Here is an 11070-nt window from a genome sequence, read left to right on the forward strand (position 1 = left end):
TATAAATAGCCCTGAAGGCTTATGATTCAAATCTTCCTAACTATATAGTTTGATTTTTAGTCTTTATAGATTTTTTTTGTTGAATTTATAAATTTATGAATAAGTTTTGAAGCATTACATAATATATACAAGGAAATAAAGTTTTTGAATAACGAAATATCGAGAAAATATATAAATTTTGTTCAAAAAAAAATATATGCTTCATATTTTTTTTTTAAAAAAAGGGGGGTATAACAAAAAGTGAAGTATATCATATAGTGAAATAATAATATATTTTAGTTCCTGAAGAACTATATATAGCTTCTTCTTTTTTTTAAGAACTATATGTAATCAAAAAATTGATATAGTTCCAGAAGGACTAATAACAAAAGATTGATATAGTTCCAGAAGAACTAATAGCAAAATGTTGATATAGTTCATGAAGAACTAGTAACAAAATTGATATAGTTCTTGAATAACTAATGTAGTTCCCCCCATTATTTTTGTGGGCAGAAAAGAAATTGATAATGAAAAATTATGACCCACAAACATTTATATTAGAATATTTGCTTATTAAAGGGTCTTAAAGTGATAGCTCAATTAGATTTAAATCTATTATTATATATGAATCAGGAAGTATTTAGATTTTCAAGTTAAAGATATGTTATTAGCTTACTATATATTATTCATTGTATTTGAAATACAAAAATAAGAAAAATATATTTATATGACTCACACTTGAGGGGGAGATTGTTGAAATTATTGAAATACAAGTGTGAATCATGTTAGATGGAATTTGTTATTATTGATATTAATTTCATTCCTTATATCTCATGTTCCTTTTAAAAAAAGCTCCAGAAGAGCCAATAGCGCTCAACCTTCCATGAGTGCACAGGTTTCTACCATTTGGGTATAGGATAAAAACTAATGCTCTAGAAGAGTTATATCATTATTTATTATCCTGAAGATAAAATCTATAATTGATAACATATTCCTTATGGAATATTAAGGAAAATAAATAAATAATATAACATGGTAACAAGAAGTTTACCAATAATTGAGAATAATTTTACAATAAACCAGAAGTTTATGCATTCATAGTTTGGCATGACCGGTTAGATCATCCCGGATCATAATGATGCAAAATATCATAAAAAATGTGCATTGTCATTTATTAAAGAACTAGAAGATTCTTTAAAATGATATGTGATTCAAGAATTTTTATGTGTTGTTTGTTCTCATAGAGAACATCACTAGCTATGCTCAAAATCGGATCCGTACAGATTTATAATGTATCAGATTTATATATGGGCCCATTTAGACACCATGTAGACCAAAGTAATACTCTATAAGTGAAAGATGCATCTATAAAATGGTCACAGGCGTTTATGATCAACTTGCAACCTGAAGTTTGCAAATATGTTCAGATAATTACATTAAGTATATAAGTTCTTGATTATGAAATCAATACGATTCTTGTTGAGATTGCTAGTGATTGTTCCTCACGTTGCTGATAATTATATGCTTAGTAAAAGCCTCTATAAGAAGCTAGATCAGAGTTTATGATAACAGAATTCCTACTGAGTGTTGGGATGATTGATTTTATATATTTTTGCACATAAATGCATCAAGCCAACAATGTATTGTGAATTCTCCCATTATATTTGGCTTTTGGTCAGGAGTCAGACATTTTTCATCTTAGAATATGCAATATTTATTATTCCATCGTAATAATGGACATAGGTGGATATTAAAAGTAAGTTGGGATCAATGTTGGATAAGAACCTCCTTATTCTTGTTTGTCTCTAAATGAAACAAAATAATGTTTCTAAAAGAGATTTATGGATTTGGGAGACCTACATTGCATATTCCCAATATGAGGGGGAGAAAATGTATAGCTGGAAAAGAGAACACATAAAATATACTTTCATTATCAAATGTAGATCCTCAAATATAGTAGTATGAACTAGAAGTTCATGAAGTATTGCATTTGTAAAACATTACTAATGTCTGCCAGATGCAATTACTGACCTAAATGAGAATTTTTAATTCTTATATTCCGGCTAAAAATGCTCCTATTCTTGAAGACATGCTAAAAGCATGATGTTATGACCGGTTCCAAAAGAAAAAAAAAAGGAGCAAATGATAATGATGATCATACTAAGGAGGCATGAATTGCAAAAGAGATTAAGACATAACTCTTTGACCCCTGAAGAGGTTTAAGTGTCTGAAAGCAATAAAGAGATCTCGATATATTATGTCATAAAAGAAAACGGGACCGACAAAGGAATAAAATTGTCGACAATAATTTGATTGATGATATCACATGATCAAGTGAGGATCTTATATATAAATCTGTTATGAGATATAGATAGAAAAATGATTGACCAACATAAAAGAAAAGACGCAACATTATAACAGGAGATTTGTGTATCTCTAACCCAAACACCTGAAGTGTAAGGGGTATTTGTACAAGAAAAGAGAAAGAGAATCTTGTGGTGAATTAAAATTTTTATGTATATTGTCAATCTGGCAGTTTGATAAAATCTCATATGCGTCTAGAAATACAATGACCCACTATGTAGTGAAATTATATGTGAATCCCAGAAGGATTCAAATTCTTGTATAAATATAAACGATCCAATACATGAATAGATATGGATCATAATGTATGAAAATTCTTGAAGGATTTAAGTTTCTAGAAGTATACAATTATGTTCTCAAGAACATCATTGAAGTAAGTCTCTATATGAGACACATGTGGTTAATATCAACTGAAGGAATGTTGTAAACTTATTCCAATTTGTCTGTTTATGAAAAGATTCAAAATGAGTCTGTTATCGATACTATTTATAATGATAGTATCACAACTCCTGATGAGTTTTCAAAAACTGCAAATTACTTAAAGAAAAAGTTTGAAATAAAAGTTTTAAGAAGAATACATATGGATAAATTACATCCATTATGCGGATAAGTAACATCCATTATGTGTTTCGGTAGTTACAAGATCTTTAGCTATGGGTTAAAGCTCGATTTAGACCTCTAGAAGGTAATGAACAAATACTTGGTCCAGAAGTACCATGCTTTAGTGTCACTAGAGCACATATGTATCTATCTAGCCACACATAACTCAATATATCATTTGCTAGTTAGCATGATATAGTTTGTCACTAATATAAAGACGATGGAGCGAAATTAAGAATATTTTTCATTTAAAGGATACCGTGGATATCTGAAAGTACCCACAACTAATTTTACTGGCTATGTAGATAAAGTATTTCTGTTTGATTCTCATGTTAAGAGATCACAGCATGATCTACATGTGGGTAAACTATAAAAGGACTATCCGCCTCATAATGTTTAGAAGATTATGAAATTCATACTTGACGTTTTATCTAATTACAATATTTGGAAGGGTTGTTCGTTATATTAGACTTTGCAGGCTCCAAGATGTCAACTAATGTTGTCAAGAGGGGGAGTTGATACACGCTGTACTCTTTTTTCCTTGTCTATAGTTTTGTCCCACTGGGTTTTCCTAGCAAGGTTTTTAATGAGGCAGCATTGCATAGTGTATCAATGAATGATGTACTCTTTTTCTTTCACTAGGTTTTTATCCCATAGGGTTTTTCCTAGTTGAAGTTTTTTAACGAGGCACATCCATATATATTGGACATCCAAGGGGGAGTGTTATGAATATAATAATATCTTTGTGGATGTCCATATATCTCCCTTTATCTCCTATATCTCCTATAATCTCTAAGATCTCCCATTATCTTTATATCCCACAATTATCTCATATTATCATGTGATCTGGAGATTCTATCAAAGATGTAAAGCTGTGCCTATAAATAGAGGCCATATATAATGTATTGTGTACTCTTGAATGAAATGAGAAAGACTCTCTCTTATCAATCCTCTCTTCCTTTGTATGATTCTTCTCTATTTCTTCTTTATTCATAACAACATTTTATTTAAAAAAAAAACACAAATTACCCTCGCTGGCTGACCGGCAATCTGTGCCAATGCTTTAGCTAGTAGCCAGCCGGCGATGATGACTTAAGAGTTTTTAAAAAAAATTAAAAAGTAACATTATAAATTCATCAACATTTTACAATTTTAATTTAGTCATTATGATTAATTATTTGAAATTTTGCAAATTCATGTGATCTTTTAAAATTATGAAAATTTGACTATCATTTTTTAAAAATTTTCCCTATGAAAATATAAGGTGGGGGCTTGTGTGACTTTCTGAAATAAAAAGTCATTCATAGTTGAATCAAGCTTTGTAAAAAACATAGCCCAGTTTACTCTAGGTAACAAAATAAAATGATCAGATGGAATCAATTTGACTTCAGAGGCAAAATATGATTCCAATATAGTATCATTTAAAAAAAAATTATGCGTGATTTATTACCAAAAAGATTCATGTGTGATTCTCAACGAGAGAATGGTCCGAGTCTTGCGATCGGAAACTTCCTCAAATTTCTGTTGGTGGAAAATGACTATTAAGTCAATTTGTATCATATAATAAGGAGGAGGTTGAATTTTTTGTCATTTCATATTATATTCAATCGTTCATACTGCTGACTCACTTTTGATCTACGGATATAGATTCACGGTTTACTTGATCATATGTCTAGTTGCGTCTGTCTGAATGTCTGCAACCGCATGCGTCTCAATCAAGGAAACATCTAGGAAAAGCATGAGGGCTGTGTTTTTTTTTTTTTTTGGTCCCCCACCAGCTCCACTTAATCAAGAATTTGACTATTCAAACTTGAAATTATTAATGTTCGCTACTCAGTTAAATCATGGCTGATCATTTTGTTTTGCCTTCACTGATTGTGCGAACGTAAAATAGCCCCAAATATGGGTATGGAGCTTCTAATGCCCAAACTTTCCAAATGGTTCCCCCTAATTATTATTAGATTCTACATAAAATCAGTAATATTTTAATATCTTATAAACAAAAAATAGTACAGTTATAAATTTTTTTATGATTTTTAATAAATAAATAACGCACAATTTTAGAACATTTTTTTAAAAAAATTGTAAAAAAAATTCAAAACCGTGTCATTTTTATCCATAAGATGTCAAAATGTCATTTATTTTATTTAGAATCTAACGAAGAGCTAAAAAAAAAAAAAAGAAAGAAAGAAAAGAAAAAGACATTTGAGATGAGAGATTGAAACATTTCAAGTGGCATGCATCGCGGCCTTGCCCCCAAATATACGGTTATCAGCCCTCTCTGCCATTAAGAAATGACGCGTACGTCTGGTCCCGTTTTTCTTCAATGAATGAATGGCTCGACTTTAAGAAGTTGACTTTTCAAACTTCAGAAGCACGCCCGACTCCTCAATCATCCGTTAAAACAACCCAAAATGCTTCGATTCTTCTGTCATTCCTTCAACACGATGCCTTTGCTTTACTTCGGTCTGCTCGTTTTCGTTTCTCGCCTTCTTAATCTCACAGCCCAGCCTGATTTCCGAGCGTTCTATTGTTACCTAGGAGGAGGTAACGACACAGACAAAAGTGACTACCTGGCCAACCTCAAGACCCTTCTTTCTGGTTTCACTTCCGACAACACAAACATTGAATACGGCTTCATCAATTCCTCTTACGGCCAAAACCCTGACACCGTTCACGCATTTGGATTCTGCAGAGGCGATGTGAAACCAGATTCTTGCCGCAGTTGCCTCCTCAACGCCACAATCCTTCTCCCACGACTTTGTCCAAATCAGAAGGATGCAGTTGGATACTATGACGACTGCACGTTTCTATACTCATATCGTTCAATATATGGAATATACAACGTCTCTGATGTGATATGCCCTCTGTGGAACCTGGCAAGTTCAACGACACTTACGGATAACTACGTACAGGTACTATTGGACAAAGTAAAGAACCAAGCACCAATCGGGGATTCTCATCGTAAGTTTGCAGCAGCAAATGATAGTACCGGCGAATATAGGAAAGTGTATGCTTTTGCTCAGTGCAGTCCAGATCTGCCTGAGGATTATTGCAGGTCCTGCTTACAGGATGTTTCCCAACGAATCCAACTATGCTGTGAAGGAAAGAATGGTGGTAGGGTTCTCCATCCGAGCTGCTATATTAGATATGAGAGCTACCTCTTCTATGATTACACGGCTGTTTCAGCCCAGCCATCTCCTCCGCCATCCAGCCCCGTGACGCCGCCGCCCCAAGGTACTTGCCCAGTCCGTTTTACTTAGTTTATAATTTTTTTTGCATTTAAAAAACAATATATGATTTTTTAAATAATATTTTATGCAGTAAAAGTTATAGTAATGTGAAAACTTTTGAACTAAATAATATCACATAATCAATTAGATGATACACTCTGCACTATTTATATAAATACGAAAAAAAATAATATTAAAATTAAATAGAAGAGCAAAAATGTCTACATCAAAATTGGATGATATACTTTTTACAATCTATGGTAAAATTATTTTCATTCAAGAGAGCATTAAAAATAACTAATTAAAAATGAGTTGAGAAGCATCAGGAATATCCGAATGTGCGAATAGAAACGTAAGGACGACATAGACAAAAGGACAAAAATGACTTTTGATTTCAAAAGGCTGTTTTTGCATGACTCATAAGTATTAAGTAGGTTTTAGGTGCTCTTGCAATCATCTTTATAAAAGCAGCTTTTGGCCCATACATCCAAATAGTTGAAAAAAATATCAAGAGTGCTTATGCCTTTCAAAAGCTACTTATTACCCTTCCAATCGTGAATCCAAACAAAGTCTAAATAAACCAACCCAAATGACTCCTTACTTAAGCATTTGATTTTAATTTGGCCCTAAATGTACATCTTGAGCTCTCAATGACACAAGTGACCTGATTGTTTGGTGTTACATATATAACCAGGAGGAAGTGATAGCACTGGATCAAAGACTGTTATCAAAATTATTGTCCCCGTTAGCATTTCAGTTGTACTTTCTTGTTTGGTGGGTTGCTATTTACTGAGGAGAAAAACAAGGAAGAGAAGCCAATCCATTCTCAAAGAAAACTGTAATCTATTGTTTGTTCACTGTTAAACTTGAGAATGTTTATATCTTACCATAGCATGCTTATTAAATTAGTATTCACATATACTGTGGTGTAGTTGGAGAAGAAGGTTTTAATCTGAGGTCCTTGCAATTTAGCTTAGCTACAATTGAAGCTGCAACAAATAAGTTTTCTGAAGAGAACAAAATAGGAAAAGGAGGATTTGGAGAAGTTTACAAGGTGATATACTAAACTAACTGCCAATAACTAATTATATATCATATTCCTAATCATAATAATTCAATTTTGTTTTTAGGGCACTCTTCCTGATGGACGAGAAGTTGCTGTCAAGAGACTCTCTAGAAGTTCAATGCAAGGAACATTAGAATTCAAGAATGAAATTTTGCTTATAGCCAAGCTCCAGCATAGAAATTTGGTGACGTTATTGGGATTTTGCTTGGAAAAACAAGAAAAAAATTCTTATTTATGAATACGTACCTAACAAAAGCATTGATTTCTTCTTATTTGGTACAAACTTCTAACCTTATTTCCTATATTATATATGGTTCAACTTCTACCCATACATCCTTTCATATGCAATTTTTCCCAGCTAGTTTGTTACCAGTACTTACTTTCGTAATTATTTCACCTAATTATATAGATTCTTCTGTATTTCTTCATTTTACTCGCTTAATTATATAGATTCGGACAAGCAAAGATTATTCAATTGGTTTGAGCGGTTCAAGATCATTGGGGGAATAGCACAAGGACTTTGTTATCTACATGAACATTCACGCCTTAAAGTCATCCATCGTGACCTCAAACCAAGCAATGTTTTACTAGATAATAATAAATGAATGCAAAAATATTAGATTTTGGTATGGCAAGAATGATTTCTATAGATGAAGACCAAGGAAACACAAATAGAATTGTCGGAACACAGTAAGCATTGATGTCCTCCTTTTTAATTGGTTATCTTAGTTCATCAATTGCATGAGAAACAAAAGAGATTGTATCTATTCCTATGTGAACATTGCTTGATACGTACTATTTTGTCTTTTTTTTTGGGTTAAATTTTGTAGTGGTTATATGGCTCCTGAATATTTAATACATGGACAATTTTCTGAAAAGTCGGATGTATTTAGTTTTGGAGTCATAGTTTTAGAAGTGCTTAGTGGGAAGAGAAATGCCAGATCCTATGAATCATACCTCTTAACAAATGTAAGTATTAAATCTGTGCTAATCATTCCCCTTTCTGTAATCATGTTGTCATATCTTTGATGAAGATTAAGATGCGAAGGTGAATTTGATTGTGTAATTATTTGACAAGGTCTGGAAGCAGTGGAATGAGGAAAATCATTACAAATATTGGACCCTTTTCTGATGGAATCATGTTCTCAAACTGAAGCAACAAAATGTGTGCAAATTGGGCTATTGTGCGTTCAACAAAATCCAGAAGATAGGCCAACAATGGCTCAGATTGTTTCATATCTCAGCAATCTTTCCGTTGACTTACCATCTCCAAGAGAACCTGCATTCTTCATGCATTCCAATCCAACTATAGTCGCAGAATTGAGTTTGGATCAAACTCTCCAGAGTTCAACTTCCAAGTCAGCTGTTTCAAATGACTCGTCTCAGTTCTTGCCTCGATGAAATGAACTTCATCTTTTCTATGTGTTATATGCGTTTACATATGTCGTGAGACGTATCAACTTTTGTTGGTTTTGTTCATTAAGTTATTCCTCGATGAAATGAAGTTCATTTATAGCCCTGTTGATGTGGGTTGTACAGCTTGAGTTTGGAAAGAAGTTATTGTATCATTTACTTTTTTTTTTTGAATATATAGTATTATTTTGCAGCCATTTTAGTCATTAAGATATGATAAAAAGAGCGATTAACTAATTTAGAAGAATCTGAATGTGTCGGGGAACTTTGACGAAAAGCAAATTCGGAGGAAAGAGTCTTATAATAGACAGTGTGATTTGAAACCACAAGTTTGTGTTACCGATCAAATCATTATTATTAATTACATTAAATCTTATTTGGGGAGTGATAAATCCACATTTTATCATATCATTTTATATCTTTTTGGGGATTTTTATCAATTAAAATGGGATAATTTGCATTGACTATGATTATTTTGAATTAAATATTGATTGCATTAAAATAAAGTTAATAAAAAGTGTAAACACCCCGAATTCTGACTCAGGATGAGCAGAAAAGAGAGAAATTCATTAAAATTATTATTTGCAAAATAAAGTGGGAAAAATTATGGAATATTGATTTTTAAGATTTAGAGACATATTGGAAAAGGTATTCCCCAAAAATGCTTAAAATTTTAATAGATAATTTTAAGAGAAAAATGGTATTTTCTCTGAAAATTATGGAAAAATACTTAGAGGTTTCTAATTAACTAGAAAATTTTAGGGAAATTATCTTATGATGTAGAGAATTTTTGGAGGCCTAAAATCCTTAAAATGGGTTAAGGATAATTTCTGGAATTAAGAGTTATTTTCTTGGAAAATTCAAGAAAAATAGGTATGAGTTAATTTTTGACCCAAAATTTTTAGAGAAAAATTATTTATGGGTCAAGGAAGCTAATGGATAATATAAACCCATATAAGATATTGTGGAATAATTCTGGATAAATTTTATATTGCAGAAAATAGAAGGAATGGTGGAAATAGAAAAGGATGAAATTGGAACAAGGGGAGGAAATGAAGGGCATAGCGGTCATGAGCTACGCCACTTCCATCTCACGTGCCACTTCCTTTTAACCATCTGATCCCTTCTCAACCTCCTCCATTTCATTTCGGTTCCGTAGAGAAAAGAGAGAGAGACGGAGAGCGAGAGAGGGAGAGCACGGGAGAAGCAGAGTAGTACGGAGTTGGTGATCGGAGGTATTTTAAACTGCATGCAAACCGATCAAGCTATCCTGGTGAGCCTCATGAGTCCCTTTCTGTCTTCGTTTTCTGGGTTTGATAGATGGTTATGGCGTTTATGGTGGGGGCAGAGAGAGGGTGGTAGTGAGAGAAAATGAGTAAAAGGATAGGAGTTTCGGTGAGCTAGTGTCCTATGCAGATTGAAGTGTGTGATGCTGGTTTCTGCGCTTGCATGTAAGATTGATGCTCTGTTTTAAGTCTACCGAACAGGGGTTAAAAGCTTGGGGGAGTTTGGTTCTGCTGATTCTAAACGGGGGGAGAACCTTATGTTTAAGGTTGGTTACGGTTTGGAGGAAGGGACCGAGGAAGATGCAAAACGTATATATATATATAATATGTGTGTTATTGACCGGGGGGTGTAATGTGCTGGAGTAGTATTATATATATATATATATATGCTCTGTGATGGCCGAAAAAGGGGGAAGAACAGAGACTTGTATATGTGTGTCTCGGTCAAGTTTGTGGGAACTGAATTTACATAGTTAAATGGCGTTGGATTCACTGGTTGAGAGGAGACCGAACTGACATATATGTATATAGTTTCGGTACATGTGAGTGTTTGTTGCTGTCGTGAGACTTGAATTCATGGAGCTAGGGGAAATAGTCGCTGGTTAGATGATGACTGGTTTGGAGAGGAGACCGAACTGATATATATATAGTTTTGGTATATGTAGCAATATATGACTTACGTAGAAATTGCACTGGGTATATTTTATATACAAGGGCCGTGAATTTGAATGTTGAGGAGCCTAAATTTGTCTAAGTCTTGTGGGCTATTAAAATATGTAGGTATGATGAAGTTCCCAATGATTAATGGGTAACTTAGAAAATAAATCTTAGTTAGAAGAGATAGTGTTCCAACCCCTTTAAGCTTTTGAAAGAAGGAGACTTGTTTTAAGATGAAGATATAATAAGATAGTAAAGGTGAATAGATTAACGAATGGAACTCTTTTTAGTTGAATAAAAATGTATCTGGGGACTTAAAAATGTTGATTTAAAGTTGAAGGAGAGACTCAAATAATTTGAATTATTTAACTAGAACTTGAGGTTATTAAAGAGAGTGAAAATTAATAGAATTGAGGTTATAGGTGACTAAATAATTATGAGGATGCTTTAAAACGGTAATTGTTTGTGGATT

General features: G+C 32.9%; 1 protein-coding gene across 1 annotated transcript; it reads left to right on the forward strand.

The window, feature by feature from the left end:
* The first annotated feature begins 5390 nt into the window (after positions 1–5390).
* LOC114756525 (cysteine-rich receptor-like protein kinase 10) lies at positions 5391–7752 on the forward strand. The gene is made up of 4 exons (XM_028945467.1): positions 5391–6180; positions 7109–7230; positions 7307–7426; positions 7693–7752. Exons 1-4 carry the CDS (start codon positions 5391–5393, stop codon positions 7750–7752), a joined length of 1092 nt encoding a protein of 363 aa, XP_028801300.1.
* The last annotated feature ends 3318 nt before the right edge of the window (positions 7753–11070 follow it).

Source organism: Neltuma alba, unplaced genomic scaffold (genome assembly GCF_004799145.2).
Source record: "Neltuma alba isolate B1F8T4 unplaced genomic scaffold, ASM479914v2 tig00010421_pilon, whole genome shotgun sequence".
Classification (NCBI taxonomy): domain Eukaryota; kingdom Viridiplantae; phylum Streptophyta; class Magnoliopsida; order Fabales; family Fabaceae; genus Neltuma; species Neltuma alba.

Bases quoted from the DNA above. Each gene is read 5' to 3' on its own strand.
- LOC114756525 (XM_028945467.1), top strand. From the start codon at position 5,391: ATGCCTTTGCTTTACTTCGGTCTGCTCGTTTTCGTTTCTCGCCTTCTT. The intron at 6,181-7,108 runs GTACTTGCCCAG...ACTGTGGTGTAG, and splicing joins CGTGACGCCGCCGCCCCAAG to TTGGAGAAGAAGGTTTTAAT. The intron at 7,427-7,692 runs GTGACGTTATTG...TTAATTATATAG, and splicing joins AGCTCCAGCATAGAAATTTG to ATTCGGACAAGCAAAGATTA.